The sequence below is a fragment of the Rousettus aegyptiacus genome, unplaced genomic scaffold (genome assembly GCF_014176215.1).
Source record: "Rousettus aegyptiacus isolate mRouAeg1 unplaced genomic scaffold, mRouAeg1.p scaffold_m13_p_7, whole genome shotgun sequence".
Classification (NCBI taxonomy): Eukaryota; Metazoa; Chordata; class Mammalia; order Chiroptera; family Pteropodidae; genus Rousettus; species Rousettus aegyptiacus.
This window is the reverse complement of record NW_023416310.1, coordinates 29,794,514-29,817,420: the sequence shown is the minus strand read 5'-3', so window position 1 is coordinate 29,817,420 and position 22,907 is coordinate 29,794,514. Positions and strand designations below refer to the sequence as shown.

At 40.8% G+C, this 22,907-nt stretch overlaps 1 protein-coding gene across 6 annotated transcripts in view; it reads right to left on the bottom strand.

The window, feature by feature from the left end:
* The window catches only part of GTF2A1L (general transcription factor IIA subunit 1 like), a 495,737-nt gene that overhangs the window by 297,222 nt on the left and 175,608 nt on the right, over nucleotides 1-22,907 (bottom strand). For all 6 annotated transcript variants that reach the window (XR_004952123.1, XR_004952124.1, XR_004952125.1 and 3 more), the window contains one exon: nucleotides 104-155. Coding sequence is in view for 2 of the 6 variants with exons in the window: in XM_036224896.1 (XP_036080789.1) it covers nucleotides 123-155 (33 nt within the window). In the remaining 4 variants the exon portion in view is untranslated. The remainder of the gene's footprint in view (nucleotides 1-103; nucleotides 156-22,907) is intronic.

The window sequence follows — 22,907 nt, the reverse complement described above, 5'->3', positions numbered from 1 at the left end:
GTCTCTGGCTCTCTGAGTCATGATCCCCATTTGATTTGTGTGAAAATAAAAGTTTGAGAAGCAGTGGTTTGAGTAATCATATCGCTGCTCTACCACTAATTACCTGTGTCACTTTGAGCAAGTCAATTCACTTCTGTAGTCCTCAGTTTCCTCATCTGTAAAATAAAAAGGTCAGGTCATTAGACTTAGAGGTCACTTCCTGGTCTCTGAATCCATCTTACAAAAGGTTTTTTCTCTGATGTCAAGCTCCAAAACAAATGCCATGCCACCAACTCCTGGAGCTTAGGTCATACAGAGATTTAGCTAAACCTTGCTTACATTTTCCCTATTGTGTCCTTCTCTGGAGAAGATAAATTGACATAATGACCCTAAAGACATTCCTCTTTCTGGAGCACCAACGATGTGCCCAGATTCTCTGAGAGCCAAATGAGTAAGAAATCTCACCATCTGCTTTCAAGTCAGGATTTTCCACAGTTTTGCTCCTTGATTGAGTATACTGCTTTTTAAAGTCCCAAAATAATCAATTCTGACAAGAAAGATTCAGATATGCTTTTCAAATTATAAAAACACACACAAATTTCCTGACAACCTGATAAGATGAGAAAGTGAATTACCAGCTTGTTATTTTTAAACATATTTGTTTTCTTCAAGCAAGCCTACTTGTTCTGCAGGGAACCTCTGACCCCAGCGCAGCACAGAGCCCTGTCCTCACCATGGCAACACAGAGCCCCTCTGTAGTGAGTCAGAACTACACTCAGTCCATATTTGGGGATGTGGAGGGGTGAGGGGGAGAAACATGCAAGGATGTTTTCAGGTAGATGCAAATAGTGCTACCCACATGCAGATGAGGCATTTTTCCCTGTTGCCCTTCAGTATATGCACATCGCTACTGTCCCAGAATGGATTCCTGACTGAACTCAACATCTACTCAAGATTAATGCTGAACATAAAGATTCTGGTACCAATGGGTTCCATACCTCACTATACCTATAAAGCGTCATTGCTCCAACCAAGAGGAACTAGTTGCCACCATTTCCCACATTTGTCCATTTAGTTCCCTAACTGCCCCTTAGATACCTACCAGAACCCTCCTGCTGCCAGATTGACCTCCTCTTTCCTCAGATTATTCAACAGTTTAGTAAGAATTTGCAGAACACACTCTCTACCAAGTCCTGTGCTTAATGCTCGGGTAGTGAGCAAGACAGACATTGTCCCAGATCTCTGATAGATACATGGACCTTGCAGTGATAGGGACACAATCACTTCAGCATGTAATTTCAGCCTGTGATGGTGGGGCCTGATCTAGTCCTAACATTAACAAGGGCTTTTGTGGTGGATTAATTTCTTGAACAGTTGAAGAACTTTCCTCCATAACCCACATATGTTGTTTGTAAGTTCCCTATACAGTCAGAGGCATGCATATTCTAAAAAAAGGAATAGAATTTTCATAGGAAGAACACAAAGACAAAGACATAGTCCATTCTCGGTTTTTTGAGTTTCAAGATGAGCCTTGACTTAAGTATCAGTAGCAGAACCTTGAAGGAATCAGAGTATCAGATTATTCCAAAATGATTCTACAAAATGAAGATAATCAGAGTCAATTTCTTTATTTACTTGGCTCCTATGTAAATAAAGAAAGAGGCATGCCTGAGGATATCTTGTGTTCATGAAAAGCAGCAAGTTGGGTAGTAGATTGCCCTGCCATGAATGGTATGAGGACGTAGTAAATTCTCTTGATACTGACCATCCCCCATGGCCAGGCAAGATGGCACACCCTGACAGAAGCCAGACATATAGATGCCATGACCAGAGATGGGTCAAAAAGTGGTCACAGAAACAGATATTGCATGGCTAGAAACCAAGGACTTGATGCTCTCCCAAATGCCTTAACAACTTGTAAATACTCCTACAAATTAGGTGCAGCCCTGTGGAGACCAAAAGGTGGGGAAAATATCCAATGTAACTAAGTTTAATTCTGAAATTAGAGAAAATGTTGGAAGCAATTGGTTTTAATGTGTTAACAAAATTGCAGCTTTGTCTGCCATTCTCCAGCTACATTTCCCTAAAGTGACAATTTAAGTGGTGACCGATTTGATAAAGCAGGTATTTGTCAGCTGAGTCAAACATTCCAAGAGGGAACAAACAGCACATATAATGCCAAGGCCTTGAATCAATATGAGATTTGATTAACTTAAGTAATTTACGGTCAGTATACTTAGAACAAGGTGGAAACGTGACATGATAGGAGAAAGGCTAAAGAGATTGGATTTTGTCCTCAGAGCAAGCAATGGGGAGGTACTAAAAGATTATAAACAAGATAATTATACCATCATATTTATGTTTAAATAAGATCATTCTCTGCTTCCCCCAACCCTTCCCCACCCACATCTTCACACACATTCATGAAGCCCAGAGACTCTCCTACTCCACTTCCCTATGTTCCAGAACAGGTTCTTCTCTCCCAACTGGTGGGCTTTTTCTCTCCATCACTATAGAGTTTTTCCCACCCCTGGTCTTTACAACATCCCAGTGAGTTATTTTTTGAGAGGTTAAGATGAAACTGCAAGGTACTATTATGATATCTGGTCAGGAACAAAAGAATGATTTAATCACACCTTGTTAATTATCCCCATCCCTTCCCAGCAAAGTTCTAGGAAGGTATGTGCAAAGCACGAATGCAGAATGGAAATCAGAGTACCATTTTATTCCTAGCTGTACAAGCATACCTTACATAGGTGCATAGCTCTAATTGAAGGCTGAATTTGGATCAAGTTTCAAAGTCAAAGTAGGGTGCCCTATTAACACCCTCCCTCCCAATTCTAAACAAAGCTCAGATCTGTCAATTTAGAATGAAGGAAACAGCAGAGTTCATTAAAAAAAAAAAAAAAAAAAGACTGGGTTCTCATATATTTAGGCATAGTGATCCCCAACTTTGAGGTCTAATCAAAGACCCTGGCTCTCACCAATCAGCTTATCAGAAGGGGGTTGTGCTGGAAAGCTCAGGCCTGACAGGATGTATCTACCCCGCTTCCTTTATTGCCATACTTTGGGTTGTATCTTAATCCACTGTATTGACTGCCAAGTCTAACATCAATCACGAAGATTTCTATCACCCTTGGTGAAAAAGTCACACGTGTCCACCTACTGTTTCCCCATGCCTAAACCTTCCCCCAGCCATGGCACTCCTGAAGCCTTCCCGTTTTTCATCATTAAGCTTTCCCACTTCTTTGTCTGCCTTTGAGTCTCTGCCAAACACAAGTGATGCTTGCTGACTTCCTTCCTTAGCAAGTTTTGAATAAATAGCTCTTGCTTGCTCTCAACTGGGTGGTCTTAATTAATTTCCACAATATTATAAGATGTAATTCAAAAAACTTAAATCTATTTATTGAAAGGGCACACCATATCCTAGAGATGTGACTCTGAACAGCCAATACCAAAACGTATCCGAATAAATATTCCAGACTTTGAAGATGAAGAAGGAACATTTCGGGCAGCTAGACAAAAAGGTAGAATCACAAAATCAAAAGGAAAAACAGCCTGGCCTTGAACTTTTCATAGCAATGTTCAGTAGTAGAAAAAAGAGTGGCACAACACACACACACAAAAAGTGGGACTCAAGAATTTTTATATCCAGCAAAACTGATTTAAATTCAAATAAAACAAGCAGGATTACTTGCCTAACCCCTACTTAAGTAAAACTTCACCCAACTGAGAGATTACTGAAAAAATTATGGCAAAAGGAGTGGTGGAATGCAGTCTCCTCTGCTTAAATAAATGACATACTAAGACGAAAACAAATGTGAGTATAAGGTAACAAAACAAAAGGTAAATGTCACAGTGTAGAATTAAAACAAAATCAACAGAGGAAGGAGAAAAGAAGATGAAAATAGGGTAGATACAATGATTCTGCTGAGGAAAAGGTTATCATTGAAGCTTTAAAAAACTCAAGTGATAAAGACCAAATTATACAGAACAGTACAAAAACAAACAGTAAGAAAGATAATATAATTATGGAATGGAACAGAAGACAAAGAAGAAAAGACATTATATACACTAATTCTACCCATTGGCCATAGAAGGAAATTAATAGATACTATATAAAGATATACAGGATTGGGATATTCTATATTTGTCACATCAATAAATGTGAAAAGGCTAAATCCGCCTCTTTAAAGAAAAACATTCAGATTGGATCATAACGCATAGTTCAAGTCTATGCCAAATATATATTCTTGGAAAAGGTGAAAATAATAGAATAGGCCAAAATATATTAGGCAGATGCATACAAAAATAATAATAATAATCTGATTATTGTACAAAGTTAGATTCAGGCCAAAAGTATTTAACAAAGCAAGGAAGGATATTTCATAATTCCAAAGGATGCAAATCTCAAAGAAAATAAAATAGTGTGAACGTTTATGAGCTCTAGAGTATTACTCACAAAACAATCTTTAGGAGATTTAAAGAGTAGAAAAAAAGCACTTCAGTCTTAGTAGACTCTAATCTCAGTCAATGACAAGCAAGAGAATGAAAATGTTTTTAAATAAAAGGTTATAAAGACCTAAATAACACAATAAGGTAGATCTCACTGATTTTATATACAATATGTATAATATGTACAGAATTTCTATTTGCTCAATATAAATAATACCTTTTCTTTTCAAGTGCTTATAGAAGAGCTATAAAGTTGATCAGGTTCACAAAGAAAATGTTAATAAATTCTGAAAAGTAGAAGTAGTATAAGCTGTATCTTCTTATTTCGATGCAATAAATGAGAAATTAGTAACAAAATAGAAAGATAAAAACACTGTTTCTTAAACAATTACTGGTTCAAGGAGAAAATCCAAACTAAAATTGCAGGCCACATATAAAATTAGGAATATACTATATTTCAGAACCAACAAACAAGCTAACACAGTGTTCAGAGAAACAATCATTGCCTTAAATACATCAAATTAAAAAAAAAAAGATTAAAAATAAATAAAATCAGCTTCTAATTCAAAAAATTAATAAAATTAAGTAAACCAAAGAAAACTAGATAGAGAATAAATGAAGAATAAAGGGGAAAAAACAGGAATTAGAGAATAGAGGTAAATACAGTGGCACAGGTTTGACTAAGAGTTCATACCCAGAAGATATAAGGAACACCTACAAATCAATAAATAAAAGAATAAGGTCCTAAGGGTAGTTCCCTAATCCAATGGGACTAGTGTCCAATATAAAAAATCGGTAAGAAACTTAAACAGTTGCTTAAAAAGGATATCCAAATGGCTTATAAATATATGTAAAGTTATTTAACCTCAGGAGACCTTAGGAGAATTCAAGTTAAAAATTGATGCCACTTCATTTCCACCAAATAGGTAAAATTTAAAAGATAGACTACCAAATGTTAGTGAGAATGAGGATAAGAACATTCATACCTTGCCAGCAAAAGTATAAACTTATACAACCATGTCAAAAAAAAAAAGGTTATATTTTTCAACAATACAATTCCTAAATATACACCAACAGAAATGGTTGTATATCCCAAATATCCTTCAACAAAGGACAAATAACATTGTGATGTATTCGCACAATAGAATATCATGAAGCAATAAATATTAGTGAACTATTGTAACATGCAACCACATATGTAAATCTCACAATTGAATCTCTCCCAGAAGCCAAATATGAAAGTATACATACTATATGATTCCATGTATATGAAACATAAAAACAAGCAGAACTAATTTACGGTACTACAAGTCAGAATAGCAGTTGTTTTGAGGAATTTAGAGAGGGGAGTATGTGGAGCACAAAAAAGGTGCTCCTAGGTGCTGGTTTTGTGGCCGTTCACTTTTTTAATAACTTTATTGAGCTACAAGCTTTTGATGTGTGCATTTTTCAAGAAGGTTATACTTCAGTTTTAAGAGTTTATGTGAAAAAGAAAAAACTTCAATTGTCAAAAGTATTTTTATCTTTTTAAGTATGCTTATTTCTATGGTATTGAGTCACTGGAATGGTGGAGTTTGTTACAGCAGCTAAAACTCTCCTGATAAAGAACCAGTGTGGACATCAATATTCATTTCATAGATAAATGAACTGCAGCCTGGAAAATCGGGGAGCTCACCCAATGTCACAGAGCAAGTAAAAGAAAAGCTCTGGTTTGTTAAGTTACAAATCTAACAGATCATGCTTTTCTCTTTATCACTACTGTGTCTCACTGCCTCAACTCGACACTCTCATCCCACTTGGCTTCCAGTAAATAAACCATAATAATAGGAAGTGATATCCACCCACTCAGCAGACAATTTCATATGATAGTACCTACCCTGGAATTGCTCCTGAAATTACCCAATGTCTTTCTGTAAACCTTAGTCATCGAGTTTGGAATACAACAAACTTTGAAAAATAATATTTGTCCCAAGATGAAAACTTCATTACCTAATCCCAGGTGCTTGGTTACCCCAAAATCATATGTATATTTTCCAATTTTTTTTTCATCTATAAGTAATAAGATGGACTAGATTATTGTGATTAAGCCAAATTACATCCTATAATGTCTCTAAAAAGTAGTATGAAAGAAAGACTTCTTTAAAATAAACATCTGAATTTTTTAAAGTATGAAGAAAAATCATTTTGCCATCCAAAAAAAAAAAAAAAGGAAACTACATAATCTTAAGAATTCTTAAAGAGAACTTGGTACAATTTGGGGGCGTTTCTCGTCCAGTGAATATCTCAGCCATGCCTAGGCAGCTGTCTTGGGTTTTTAGTTTAAGTAAGACGCCCACTGGAGGCTGAGAAAATGGCAGGAAGGAACTCCACCCACCACCATCTTTCCCAGCTAAGGCTGGTGTTCCAGATTATGGGAGTTGGGTGCAGAGGCCTCCAGCTGAGAGCTGCCCTGTTCTCATCACAAGGAAAACTCAGCAGAATAGGTTTGTGGCATAATGAAGCCAGACGTCCCAGTTTTATCACTCTTTTCTTGTACCTTGATGTTATGAACTAGACTGTGTCCCCTAAAATTCACATGTTCAAGCCCTAACCATCAATGTAAGCTCTATTTGGAGATATGACCTTTTTAACCTTAATTACTTCCTTAAAGGTCCTAAGGGTAGTTCCCTAATCCAATAGGACTAGTGTCCTTATAAGAGGAAAAAGATAAATCAGAGATCTCTCTTTCCTTGTACACAGAGAAAAAGTCATGTGAGGACAGAGAGAAAGTAGGTACCTACAAGCTGAGAGGAGAGGCCTCACCAGAAATTGAATGAGGTGGCACCCTGATTGTGGACTTGAATAACTGTAAGAAGAAAATAAACATCCATTGTTAAAGTCGCCCAGTCTGTAGCATTTTGTCAAAGCAGCCCAAGCAGATTCACACACCTGCTAAATTGAACAACTGTGCTGCTGCCAGATCATCTCCAGGCAAAATCTTCCTTTGGTGGTTATTTGCATTTTTAAAAGGAACACTTAGAGACCCAAAAGTCTTCAGTAACCAAGAAGCCTGATCCCTAATGATGAAATTCCAGTCATCATGACAAACCTTGCAGGGAGTTTCGTGTGTGTGTGTGTGTGTGTGTGTGTGTGTGTGTGTGTGTGTATGAAATTGACTGGCAAATGTAAATGAAGACAGATCAGAGAAACTTAAATGTCCAGCTAAATGTGGAATTTATTTCAGAGACCATGATGAGTCACTGAAAGTTTGTAAGGAGGAGGAATCATGGCCAAAACGTCAGGGAGGCAATTCTCCCAGTAGAGCAAATGATTTTTATTATTACTATTAATTCCTGTGATTTTTTTTTATAATAGCTAGAATTTATTGAGCACCTACTATTTGCCAAGCACTCTGTATGCGTTATCTCTAATTAAGTGTGGGTAAATTGTGAGAAAGACTTTGAAATGGACCAAAAATGTTACTGGGTGTCTTCAACAATGGAAAACAAGGTATGACCTAGGTTATGATTTTTTGAGCTATGCTACAACTCTGTAAGATGCAGAAAACTGATAACTAATAACTAATGAAAATAACTGTCTCCACTGTAATACAAATGAAATGTGCCCAGTGGAATTCAATTAACTACTGTCTTGTGGATAAATTCAGTTTGTATCTATTTTTAAATTCGTTTTGGCATTATTGCCTATATTATATATAGTTCTTTGAATTATCCTTTCATCCAGTTGTATCATCATACTGGCTCCCCTGTTAATTAATAAGTTACATAAAATCTTAGGCACATGTTCATTTTATATTTGCATGTCATTTTACCTTTTAATAATTCTCACAACTCTGTGAAATTTGTCCTATTATTATCTCCAGCTTATGTAAAAAAAGAAAACTGGTGCTTCAAGAAGAGAAATAACTTGCCGAGGTCACACAGTGATCTTGAAACTGGAACGGAATGCAAGACTACATGCCTTTTCTGACCACCGGATTGCCACCTGCATACCTGATCCCTGGTGAACTTATTGCTGAAGTCTTCCCCATCACCTCTCAGCTACGTGAGAAGTCCCCCTGCTGTATCATATTATTACACTGTAAACAATGTTCCCACCATCATCTGAGCCATCTGGACAAGTAATCACTGTAACCAGTAATGGAAATGGTTATAGCCAGAACTAACACTTTGTAACAGATTCAGGCAGAGTCTCCATCTCTTCTGTGTATCCCATCAGTCATCACCTTTCAGCATACATAGGTGGGGGATGGCTGTGGGACAGGGGGAATGGACATGTGACTATTTACTCTTTGATAATACACTAACACCATTTGCCACCATAAACAGAAGCTCCGCTTCTCTGCTTCTATTAATAGCACTGGAAGTATTAAAGATGTTGTGTATGATGGTGATTCCTAATCGCTCACTTTCTCATATCCCCAGTATATAAATTTGGGAAAGAAGCACTGGCAACCTTCCCAAGTGAAACCATAAGATGACAATGATAACATCTTAAAAGTATATAATAATGTTTTAAACCCTTTCATACCTATTATTATGAAATAGCCTTGGGAAATAGGCCAAATTTATGCTATCATCTTCACTTAACAAATGAAGAAATTAAGTTCTACACAGATGAGGTGACTAACCTCAAACCAGCCTGTAAGATACTACAAAAGCTCGATTCTTCTCCTTAATCCAGATCAAGTCTCTCTATATTATCCCAAACGGCCCCCTTCCCATCTCATCTTTCTTGCCCTTTACACACATACACACACACTCACACATATGTAATATAACCTCGGGCCATGTCAGCAGGTGCACACGGCCTCTCTGCTGTCCCCTCTACTTTCAATACTCCCACCCTCACCCCCAACCCCACTGTTCCAGACTAATTCCTCCTCCTCCATTGGGGCTTGATTTACATATCCCACCTTTCACTGTCCTGGAGTGGATTAGCTGTCCCTCCCACTTGCTTTATTAATGTTCTATGCTTCCCCCATGACAGCATTTGTCATACTACAATGTTATTGCTTCTTTACTTGTCTGTGTCACCTAATAAATTGTGATCTCTGTAAATGCAGAAATGTGGCATTCACACTGAAGATGATCAATAAATGCCTTAAGAACAGATGCAAACTTAGCTCAGATGTAAGTTTTCAAATGTAAACCAATAGCTAGGCTCAGGCATGGCTTTTAGTAAAGCTGAGTGGGCAAGCCTTCTGAATTTCCAGCAAGCCATGTTTTCTAAAAGAAACCAAATGTCCTTCCTCAGGGACAGCATTTTCCCAGGTCCAAATATATTCCCAAAGAGCAAATTAAACTCTTCAGAAAACTGTCTTCCAGATTGTAGCCACCCAGAGTGTCTCTCACTTATGCCTTCAGGTAAGTCAACAGATAAATATTTTGCCGATAAATATTTTGCCCTTGCCTGTGTCAGTGGTGAAATGGGATGAATTGGGCCTGCTGCCCTGGCCGGGAGGGAGCATAAATTTGATGTGAATTCTTTTTCCTGCCTCTGAGATCTGGCTTTCTAACCTCCCTCTGACTATCCAAATACCTGCAGTCTTCAATAAAAATAGCTTTTATTCAACTAGATGTTCTACTCACTTGAGATGTACCAACTCATTTGATCCACACAACAATTTTATGAGGTATTATTATTATCCCCATTTTACAGATGAGGAAACTGAGGCACAGAAAGATTAAGAAACCTACCAAAGTCACACAAGCCTCGCTTTTATCTGGTTTAAGGACAAGTTCAGGCTCTAACAGTTCAGAGACCATGTTCTCCAAAAAGCCTACTTGACCATCCTAGCCCAGGTATAAATCCCATTCCTCCTCTGATGCTCTCTAGCAATTATTTTTAGTCCTGTTTATTTGGTAATTAATTTCTCACCAGAGAGTCTTATAAGGAGGTCAAGGCCAAAAGATGTTGTCCCCACTCCCTTCCTCAGCCCCAAATGGGGCTTCCATAGTACTTTGTCTTCACAATGAAAGTAGCAGGGGTGAAAGGTCAAGGTGAGATGGGCCTGGGATATGCAAACGAAGGGCTAGATCACTACTAGCTATGAGAACACTTGTCACTGCACAGAAGACCCTAGGTATTTTCGTAAGGAAAATCTCCACAAGATCATCCAGGAAGTTACCTCAGCTCTGAGAGGAGAGAAACCTCCCTCTGTTGTTTCTCATTGACTTAAAGAAACAAAACTAAACTAAAACGCACTTCGTCCTTTATTAGATAGGACAAGAGCCCTGGAGCACCATTAGGAGGCAGTAGAACATGGAGGTTAAGCTCTGAGCACTAGAGCTTGTTTCCTCATCTCAGTTTTATAGAGGCTTCATACTTAATGATGCAGAGATGACAAACTATCCTATTAGGTTGATTATTCTGCAGATATCAATAGTCTGTCAGAGGACATCCTTTTGGGCAGAGACTGTTTAATCATCTTCATTATCATCATGATAGATAGCATTTCATTGCTTATTACGTGCAAGGCAATTTATGTGAATTATCACATCCTCCTTCTATCCTTGGAAAACTTTTATTAGATATCAGATGGTACAAGTCGCTAATTCTTCATATTAAACCCAGACAGTGCCTGTCCTCAGATGGTTTTATGTCAGGCAGCCCAAGAGCAGACCCAGAGAAAGCAGAACAAAACCTTTGTCATGCGTGTTATTAAAAAAACAAGATTTCTACATAAATGGTGCTATGATTCATAATGGCCTAAGGAGTAGGTTCAAATCCTTCCTCACCTACTTACTAGCAGTGTCACAATAAGCAAGTTACCTATTCTCTCTGAGCCTGTTTCCCTAAAAATAAAATGGAATTAGAACATCCTACCAAGCTGTGAGGATCAAATGATACATTGGCTGAGGGCACCTAACACAGGAAGCCCCCAGGAGAGACCTGCTCCCTCCTCCCACGTGGGCATACAACACTTCCCCCCTTACATTCCAATACGCTGTTGACCAACTTTTAGAGAAATCTTTCCAAAAAATTTTCCCCAACTTATCAAACAGGAAAAAAAAAAAAAAAAAAAAAAGGACATCTTTTAACCTTTTCTTAATATCCCTAATCTTGATATTGACTATTTTATAATATCATAATGAGATATAAGACTGTTTCCTTCTACGGTGGCCTCCAAATGTTAATTCTTCTTCCTCTTTTTAGGAACTTCTTAGTGTGTCAGCTTCAAGTAGTGCGCCCTCCCTCCCCATTTTACAGATGAGGAAACTGAAGCACAGTTTCTTCCATTTTTTTTCCATCCTGGTTTGTCACATCAACCACCTCAATTTTCACAAAACTATAACTCAAAATCGATTCTGGCCAGGAGATGCCCCTGCTGCCCCTCCTATAGAGTGATACTCAGACTGTGCCAGCTCCTCTTCTTTGTCCTCAGGGGTCTTTGTTCTGAATTCCATATTTGTAGATGTTTTTCAAATTGTTTAAGTGTGCCAGGCCCCCTCAAAAAAAATTATCAGGGAACACCTGAAGTGGTTCTTATTAAATAAATGTACAATTTACAACTTGCATTTTCCTTTTGGTCTGCCATAGTTACTCAGTCCTTAAGCTTTGATGGGGAGGGGGATAGAAGGTAGGAGGAAATAGAGATGGCTTTTTGATAATTCCTTTTTCCCCTTATATTCCCAAATACTTGGTGTGGGCACATACAGCTAAAACTGAGTCTAGCTCTCAGATCTGTAACAGTTCTCTCTTCAAATGGCAGACAAGTCCTGGCTGAAATCCAAGCAGAGGGGTTTTCTTAATAGTCTTCACTTAAAGTGTTTCCCCTTCTTCTTTGCCTGTCGAAATAAAACTCATGCCCACGGGCCCAGTTAAAATCCTGTCTCTACCTAGAACCTTCCCTGACCAGCCCAGTGCACCCTGACAAATCCTCCTCTGAACACTTCAAGTCATTCAGCTCAGTCATTTATCTGACCCCTCGAGAGCACCCTGGCAAGACCGTCTCCTACTCATATTTAATTCTTCAAGAGGGACCTTTCATCCTTATTCTAACCTCCCTCTGAACATTACACTATCTGCAAATTTTACTTTAATCTTCTTGGACAATAAATTTGTAGAAATATCTGTCCCACTCCCACCTCCTACTCCCATCTCTTTTCAAGTAATTAAAACTTAGGGCTTTCTGGCTCAGTCTGCGTGCAGGGGCACACCTGGATGGCTGCGCCCTGGCAAAAGAGGTTCCCCCGCCCCCCAACCCTGACCTCTGCTACATATGCACACCCCGTGGAGACCATGGGCCAAAGAGAAAGCTGCTGGCAGATGCAAAGCTCTTGCCTCCAACTGGCCTGCTGTCTCCATGGTGGAATTATTCAGCTGGTTTGGGTCTACAACTGACTCTGAGTCAAAATAAAACTCCAGGCTTCCAGAGTGTGAAGAGCTAATAAATCCTTAGTGAATAAGCCTTTCTAAATTGAGTTCCCTTTATGAGCTGATCCGTGAGCACTTCTGGCTTTTTCTACTGAAGCAGCAAACTGCAACTATAAATATTAACAAGATGGTAGATGGGGCTGAGGGGGCGGGGACGGAGAAACTAGGAATCAAACATGGCTCCTAAACAGGACTGCCCAGTGTAACGGGATTCCTTCTCCCTGCCCCCTACTCTCTAATCCAGGTTGCTTTTAGGGAAATGCAGTTTCAAGAAAGACAGAACAACCTGCACTCCAGTGGACAAGAGAGCATCTCATTGAGCTAAAACCACAGAAGCACGAACATTATTAAGTCTGTGGTTGACTGACGAGTTAAAGTTCTGTCCCCGAGACAGGTTAGATTCTCCCACTCCCTGCGGGCCTATGTAGTGTTTTGTGTGAACACATGTGCATGTGTGTGGTTGTTGCTGTTTCTGTGTTTTTGTTGGTTTGTTTTAGTGAATAAACGCAGGGTATGTTTTTCCTTTAAGAGTTCAAATCATTTAATGCTTTAATTTCAAATGACTCATTTGGCAATATTTTTTTATGCCAAAGTGAAAAGAGATGTAGAGAGGCACAAAGGAAGAGAGAGATGAGGCCAATAACAAACGTAGCATGTTCAGAAGCCGAAGTTGAGTGTTTCTGAGTATCAAGTACTATCTTTTTGGAGGTTTCCACATAGTTATTTCACAACAGTAATGTTTATAAAGAGACAGCATGTGCCATGTGGTTTACATGGATTATGTCAATTAATTATGTCACTATTACTCCCACATTACAGATGGGAAAACCAAGGCCCAGAAAAAAGTCACCTGATCAAGGTTATACAATTTGTGATTTAAATGACAGAGATTCAAACCCAGGTTTCTTCACTCCAGGGATAAAGTTCCCAACCCCTGTGTAGTGCTACTTTCCACTGCAAGGAGCCAAGAGACTGAAGCAGAGGCTCTGAAGGAGTTTATGAGCCTCCTCAGAGCTGTTCTGAGGCCCTCACTAAACTGAGTGGAGCTCTCCAGTAGGCAGGGTGCCTGCAATGCAGGAGGCCTTTCTTGGCAATGGGAATATCCCCTAGGATTTGTAGACCCAGGAGTCAGGCAACTCGCACTGGTCCATGGGCCCTGCACTCAAGAGCTGCATATGTCTGGGCAGCTCAGCCCTTTTGTATGCTCAACTTCAAGAGGACACAGCAATAAAACTCACGTGAAACTGAGAAAAGGCTCACTCAGGGCCATGAAGGAGGACAAGCTTTAGAGGTTCCACAGTGTGAGTTAAAGTATTAGCATCTCAGAAAGCCTCTCTTGCTTCTAGGTGGGCACTATGTTCTCTACAAGTGCATGTAGGTTAGGGATTTGAGCTGACGTGGATCTAAGGATTACATCCCATCCCTAAGAGACTGCAGTCAGCTTACAAGGGGTCAAAGCCTCAGCTAAATAATTCTATCACCACGGGGAACGCCACGTGCCTTTTCTTCCAACCACTCAACCCCTGTGTTGCTTGCCTTTGCCCTTTTTGACTATGCCACCCCCCCCCCAAACTCCACTACTTTGAGGTTAGTGCTGTGGGTACCCTCCCATCAACTGCTGTCAAGTCTCCTGTGTCTCCACTCAGCAAAGCCGTCTACTTGAACGACAGCCAAATTCAGATGGATCACACACAGGATATTAGAATAGCAACCTTCCTGCTGCAGTTTTGATAAAGGTGACACAGATGTCATGATTATCAGGATTTCAAAGGGAGGAGGAGGCAGACCTCCCAAGCAGACACACTTCGTGTTAGAATTTACAAAGGGAATGAAGAAAACCTGGTCCATGATGTGTGGACACATCAACAAATCAAGGATACAAAACTGAGTGAGAAGGATTTTAAGAGAATTTGTTGGAATGATTTCTTTTGAGGAAGGTGTTATGAGCTGCAATTTCCCACTCCACTTGCTGTTCAGGGATAGCAATGTACTGCCTATAACGCCTCGCCTAGAGAAGGGCCCTAAGGCAACCCCCCAGGACACTCTCAAATGTGACTTCTGCAACTATGGGATGACGAAGACTGGCACCCGACTCACTGCTAGGAAGATCACGAGGACTGTAGACTTAGGTCTGATCTGCCCAGGAAATGCAGAAGTTGAGCAAAGAGCAAGTGCTTAGTGGGCGCTGAGAGAGGCTGCTGTGTTGGGACAAGTCAGTACTTCCAGGGAACATGGGTGCTCTCCCTTTGAGCTATGTGTGTGGAAAGAAAGCTGGCATGAGGTCACCATGGCCCTGAATGCTGAAGGTGTACCCAACGTCTGGGAGCTGAGAAAGGAATCCCAAGAGAATACCCAGAATAGCAAGACTGGGAAAGGGGCACCGCAGGAAACCCCAAAGAGCTCACAGAGTCCTCAACAGAGAAAGCCTTTTTTAACCACTTTCCAAGCCTCCCCAGAAGGAACACAACCAACCAATGAAAACTGTTCTATCTCCTCTCACACCAGTCCCTGGGGAATCAAACTAGCAGCAAACAGAGGAGAAGAAGAAAAGCAGAAGGTAAGGTCCCCGATCCCACTTGAAGACTTCTGGGATGAGGCAGATCCAGCCATGTTGGTCAAGTTCAGAATTGTAATATATATTTTGGATTGGACGTTCAAATTTCTGAATTGAGTCTATATAACTGGGAGGCCACTGGAGAATATTTTCTAAGAAACACACCAGAATTTTTCTCCAGAGGCAGACAAAGCTCTACTCACTGAATTGAATCTAAATGTAAGTAATGTGGTATTCTCTTTCCCATGCAAGTCCTGCTTCCTCCACATATTGGTTACACACACACACACACACACAATCAGGTCCTCCTGGACAGTTAGAAGAAAATGCTCTGATGAGTTCTCTCCCCATTCAGAAAAGGTCTTCTGTCCTTCATCACCACCGTCCCCCAACCCCACCAAAACACACGACCTGACAGCAGTTTTCCAGGAAGCATTCACGGAGAAAGGGTCACCACCCAGAGGGTCAAGAGGCAGACCGAGGACTCTAATCTCCCCCATATTCTTTCAAAACTCTCATTGGCCTCCGAAAGGGTATGATTTGGAGGTATTTCCCAGGAACCCTCGTTGTCCTAAAACTTCTCTCCCTCATCTTTCTCATTGGCTTGCTCTATTGTAGAAATCTCATCATTCCTATGTCATAGCTACATGTCAAAATTAAAATATTCCGTGAAAGGTCAGACACTTTACGTTCATCATTCACATCTTATGTGAATTTCTCAAAATTTTAATTTATGCTCCTTTTTGATAAACAAATACATTTTATACATGTCTTCAATATTTAACATTATCAAAATTTAAAACAAATCAAAGTCATTATAATATTGAATGTACTTTTTAAAAAATTTTTTATCATAGTTTATCTGAGCCAAACTGATAACACATTGGGAAGCAAAATCCCAAATGCTCCCTAAATATTAAACATGCTTTAAAAAAAAAAAAAAAAAAAAAAAAAGACACACACATGCTCTCCAGAAATCCTGATTCTTCTTTCTCAGAGGGCTCACGCACCCACCATACCCCATCATCTTGGTTGAACCCCATCTTAGAACAGTTTAGATGGAAAAAAAAAAGTTAAATGGTTTAGTATTTGCTGGTTAGAGGGCAGGGGAAAATGGGAGCGGACTTACTGAAAATTGCAGTAAAATAATGGGGTATCATTGGGGACAGTGATCGCAGGCCAAGAAGACATAGTAGGCATATTGGGACCTTAGGGTTCAATTTTCTAACTACTGCTACAGAACAATAATTTTTTCTAAAAGGATAGAGGATATGTTTAAGTTCAGGACTGTAAAATTGCGCCTCACAAAACAGCATCCCATCTCTTATAATAATTCATTGTTCATCTACAAAGGTGTTTTAAAAGACCTGCTGGGGATCAGAGCAGGGAGGAGGAGGCGGCTTTGAAACCACAGTCCAGCACCTCTTAACGAGCTGCATGACCCTGGGCACATTCCATACCTTCTCAAGGCCTATTTTCTCATCTGTAAAAATGGAATAAAAATAGCTACCCTGAACATCTGCTGTGAAGCTTGAACCATCACTAGAAAAAGTGTCAGGCACCGTGCATTGCACACACTAAGGATTTGATGTCATTTTCAGCAATATATACAAAGGACCACAGAAGCTTTACCTACAGATTCCTGCATTCTGGGAGAAAGAGATGAGAGCTTTAGGACCTCAAAAAAATAAACCGTAAAGTGAGCAGGACTTTTCCCCGGGGGTATGGATAATGATGTAGCCCTGCTGCCATCTGCCTGAGTACCGCCGACCTGATAGCATCAGCCGTAGGCAGTATAGCCCTTCATCTTTACTGTCTTGGGATTCTAGGAGATAAGCACCTTTAAGAACTTGGGGTAACCCCAGCCCCACCACCTAGGTCAACCCCCAAGGGAAGAGATTGTGGGGGAATCCAAAGGTGCTAGGTAACTGAAGAGAAAAGAGCCATGGAGAGAGAAAATGGGAAAGCCCTCCAAAACTATCGTCAGCTTCACAGTCCTGCCCAGGCCTCTCTCTCCTGCCAATGCCTCTGCCCGCCCCCCCACACACACACACCAGACACACACACATAATTAATTTGAGTCACACAAAGCCAGTCTTGTCGCACTCCAGGCTAGGAACTGACAGGCTGTGTTATCTGCACCCAGCTATTAGCAGGCACTAACAGGATCTCAGCCATCATCCCTTATCAACAGCCCCAGGCAGCAGCGGCAGCAACGCCACCAGGAGGCCTCCAGCAGGCTGCAGAGGAGCACCAGCCCTGCTGGAACACCGCTGGTCCTGGACAGGAGTCTCATGCCCAAGCTAGCCAGGGCTCCAGGAGTAGGGGCTCCCCCTTACTGGGGTGAGTTGGGACCGGGGAGATTCAGAGAAAAGAGGTGGCAGCTCATCACCTGATGCCCCTGGTCTGAGAAGAGGAGCCTGAGCTGTCCAAGAGGTGCTGTGTGTTGGGGGAAGTGTAGTCCTGAGGCTGTTTCTGGGCCTCAGCCAGCCACTGAAGAGCCCCTTCCTTCTCCCTTCAGCAAGGAGAGAAGTTTCTACAGTGATTCCACCCTGCCCAATGCCTGTCATTTCCAGCACCATAACAGACATTATCTTATTTAAGGTGAAGTAGGCATTTTTGTACTATTATTATAAAACCTTTCAAAATAGGCATAATTATATATATTTTACATTCAAAGAAAGTAAAGGTTATGCATGTTAATTAACATGACCAAAATCACAAATTAAGTAAGCAATAAGTAAAGATTTCAACCAAGTTTGCTGGCCTACAAAGTTGCTGCTCTTTATACCACAGTAAACTAATCCTCTATTACCAGGGTATGGACAAGAATATAGGTGACTACGCCCCCCAGTCCAAGGCAATTAAGTCTGCCCGTTCCTCTCCCAACCCCCAGGAAAGGCTCTCTGAATTGACCACAGCTCCAAGCTTCAGCGTCACAGGTCAGATCTCCTAGGGTCTGGAGAAGTCAACCCGTCAAACCCTGGAACACATTAAAAAAAAAAAACAACTGACCAAAACGCTCCCCTCCCATATTACACAGCCATTCCTGAGAAACAGCCCCAGACCTAGGACTGAATCTCACAGCCTACCTTGCACTCAGGGTGGTGACACTGCTACTCTTGCCAGTGGGATGTGAGCAGAAGTGATTTCCACTTACACTGAGCTGAGGTTTTTCAGAAGCAAATGCACCCTCTTCTCCGTTTCTTTCCCCTTCTTATGGTCAAAAGTAAAAGACTCCAAGACGCACTGGTGGTTCTCAATCTTACCTGCCCATTATAATCACCCGAGTCTTTAAAAGAAAGTCCTAGCACCTGAGGGCCACACCAGACACCAACTGAATCAGAATGTGGGGGTGGAAACCAAGTGTAGTATCAGTTGTTAAAGTTCCAAGATGGCTCTAGTGATCAGCTCAAATTGAGAAACACTGCCCTAAGGGGATGGTGAAGCCAGGAGGTGGAAGAAACCTAGTCTGTAAACAATGCAAGGAGAAAACCCACCCACTGACGATAAACACACACGTTTGACTGTTAATAGGGGAGAAACAAACTTCTCTTGTATTTTAAGCTACTGATATCTGAGGGTTTTATTTCTTCCAGCAGCCAGTATTTGGAATCCAGACTTAATAAAGGGTTTATTTTTTATTCCAAAGGAAATTCAAGATGCTCCTCACTGCTACTATGTACTTTGCCATGGGATGGCCTCAGTCCTTGATGTCAGGAAGCTAAAAGGTACCTGTTTCTATCCAGAGGACCCTGGAATAACAGCAAACATGCAACAGCATTCACAGTTTTATAGCACAAATAATGCTTCAAATACCTTCTCATTCATTATCTAGTTTTATCCTCATAAGAGCTGTTGGAAGAAGACCTCCTCCTAAGTGATGTGATGATGTCATTCACAGATGGAGAAACTGTGACCCAGAAAAGGAAAGTGAAGGCCTTGATATCCCTCTCCAGTGTTATTTCTTCCGGGGTTACAGAAGAGGGGAAAATCCAAACATCAGCTTCCGGGTTCAAAGATACTTGCCAATTTTGCTCCAAATAAAACTTCACTTTAATATCAACTGGGTGTTAAGCTGGATTAGTGGTGCTAAAAAGTCTCTGTTGCTTACTCCGCACTAGAAAAGCCATTCCATAAATGTCAGAGAGGGTCAGTAAGTGGGCGGGAACATAGATGGAAGGACGGATAGATGAAGATGGACATGGAAAGGTGGGCAGGCCGGTGGGCGGATGAATGGGTGGATCTCTGCACCACATATAAAGATTAATCCTTTGCTTGCAGAAAGACAATTTTAAACAGTCATTATGAGTCGGTGTACAGTACTGGAAATGCTACCATAACTAATTTAGCTTTCTATGTCACTAAATCATATTTAGACTAACCTATGTGCCCCATAAAAGAATTTAGTAGTTTCTCATTAAGTCACATTTTTCAGTCGTTTTTTTAATCCTCTTTGCACTCCCTCCCACAGATATCAAATTTTCTCCCACAGAAAAAAACCACCTACTAGAATAGAACTCCAGCTCTGACCTCTGCCCTTATCTCCCATCCTTTCTCTAGCTGCCTCCTCTGTGTTCATCTGGATACCCTAGTATCACTTCTATCTAAAAAGGCCTACGTGAATGTCGACATCTCTCCCCACCTCAATCCAGCTTCCTTATCTAACATCTCTATTTCTAAAGCCTTATGATCTCCATTCTCCAGAGTTTTAATAATAACTTAAAACCAGTTTTTATTATTTTCTTCTCTCCATATGTGATCAATCACCATGTCATTATTACAAATACCTTTTGAAAATGCTCCTGGCCGTTTTTTCTCTCTACAATCAGTGGTATGCACATATTTATTCATTCATTTATTCATTAACGCTATTCAAAGTATCCATGCTTCTATGTGCTCAGTGCTGAGCTCTGTACTAGGGATCCAAAGAAAAATAATACATAGTCGCTGACCTGAAGTATCTCAAAATCTCAGTAAATACTTCATAAAGTAATACATTGACTATCTGTCCCCTTCTCAAAATTTTGGGCAGCTCCTTATTGTCTGTGATCCATAATCATCACCCAAAACCTGCCTTGACCTAGCTCTTGGAGGCTGGTTTTTAGTGCAAATTCAATTCAGTGCTTACAGAATAATTACTGTGAGTTGTAATGAGCTATATTAGAGCCTGGGCCCATGCCCTATATATACGACCTCTCAGAATTTTGATGCCAAGACTTGGGATGCTGACTTGGGGCTCAAAGAAATAGCAGAATTGGCTAAATTCAAATACTGGTGATAAATCAGTTCGTCACCTGGTGCTAGGAATGCTGATGCTGAGAGAGCAGGAAAAAAGAATATTAATGATAATAGGAAAAATACTCTCTCAGAATATAAGTAATCAAGAAGCTCAACCACAAGGTAGCAGTTCTGCCACTTTTTAACCACGAGGGACACAGAGCCTAAAAATATCAGGATGGCTTCTAGGATCACACCTTACAACAAATTTTAAAGCTGAAAATGCTTTATAAGCATAAGACCTTATAAACGTTATTTTTGGGGGACTGCCTGAGGAAAGAAATGAAAACAATTTAGGCGGAGGACACTGACTTCAAAAGGAGCCTGAAGGAAGAAAAAAAGGATGGGCTGGGGCAGCTACTACCCCACGTGCTGACAAACTGCTCTTTCTACATGTGCCTGGAAGAGCTGGAGGATCAGAGGAAATGTGTATATTTACAAGCTAAGCAAAGAGAAAGATGCTGCCATAAAACCAAGGGGGAGGGATAATATAATAAAACAATACAGAGTGTCCTATAACTACAGAAACAATAACAACGCTAAAACAGAAATAGCTTATTAAGTTAAAAGAACAGTAAATCTGTCAGAACAGCCCATACAAATGCTCGTCTTATGATAGTAAAAAGCCTCTTCGAGGCCTATTATCTTATAGTTTCATTAAACTACAATTTTATAAGCTAAATTATGGCCAATTCTTATTAAATTTCTACAATGAAATCTAGTTAAACTTTTAATTTGGGAGATATATCTTTTGCAAGTGACAAATCCTTAATGGACGGCCCCAAAAGCCTGAAAACTTGGGAATGCAAGGAACCAAAGCACAGAAAGGCTTCCCATAAGGTCTGCATTTGGGATCCTATCCTAATGTGGCTGATTGTGACTACACAGAGAAGATGGTCCAGGCTACTCTCTTACCAGACCCCCAGGCACCTTCTGTCCAAGGAGCAGTGGATGGAGGAAGTTAATGCTTCCCTCCAGCTAAGAGGGCTCAGATCTCAGGAGAAGCTGCCGTTTAAACCAGCCAGCTCTGCTCTATTAGCAAGCTAGGTCGACAGTGCCTGCAGGTCCCCACGCCCACCCAGCACCAAATGGCATGTAACAGGGAAATGTTAAGATGTTTCTGGTGGTTAAGCCTTGGTTCTGAACCACTTCCCTTACCTGACAGCCTGGATTTTCTCCTGGTAGCTCATGGACAGGCATTTTTGTTGCAGTGTCTCGGGAAAGCATTTTTGTTTTCGGTGCCACCCACACGTCCAGTTTTATAAGCTAAATTATTTCTACTACTTGAGAAGAGCCAAAGATGAGCTTAAGTACTTGATATAGCCATGTTATTTTTCACATAGTTTATTTAGCACCTCACACAACAGCCACCAACCCCTTTTTCACTATCTAAACCCCAGCCCCACTTGCTCGTCCCAAGCCTCCCACCTCACCCGCACACAAACCAAATGTCCTCTCCCTGGCCCCATCCCCTCACTTGAGGCCTGGCTCAAGCTATCCCCTCTGCCTGAACTGACCTCACCTCCAGAGCAAACATCTCCTTCCCTCCCATCCTTCATACTTCTGGTCAAGTCTCACCTCTTCCTTGGAGCTCTCCCTGGCTCCTCCATGTTCACAGTAACCCCTCGAAGTATCCATGCTTCTATGTGCTCAGTGCTGAGCTCTGTACTAGGGATCCAAAGAAAACTAAAACACAGTCGCTGACCTGAATGAATGAATGAATGAATGAATGAATATGTACATGGCACTGATTGTAGATAGCTCAAGGCACATTGCTTCTAGTCCCATTATAGCATTTATGCTTGTGTAGCTAGCATACTGGGTAAATTATTGAGAAAGAAACTAACTGGTATGAATATTGCTTTCCTCACATCCACCTCAGGATAAAGGAGCCAACGTTGCTTTTCTTCCAAGATTCAAGTTGAAATTTACACACATACATGTGCACACATATGCACGCACGCACGCGCGCACACACACACACACACACACACACAGATTTTGTATTTCAGACCCACTGAGGGAAGACTAAGCTGAGGTTACTGAAGGGGAGTCACGGATATGAATGCTAAAAGGGAAGAGAAAGAGCCACTGGCTTAAGAAGAGTTAAATTTCCTCCGAGACAGGGATTAAGGCCAGATACCAGTGGCCTCACTTGGAGGCACTGCCTTGGATGAGCGAAGACAGGAAATCAGGAAATCGGAGGCTATTGGAAGGCAGGCTGTAGTCTCTGGGGCAGGTACAGGAAGGGCATTGCTGT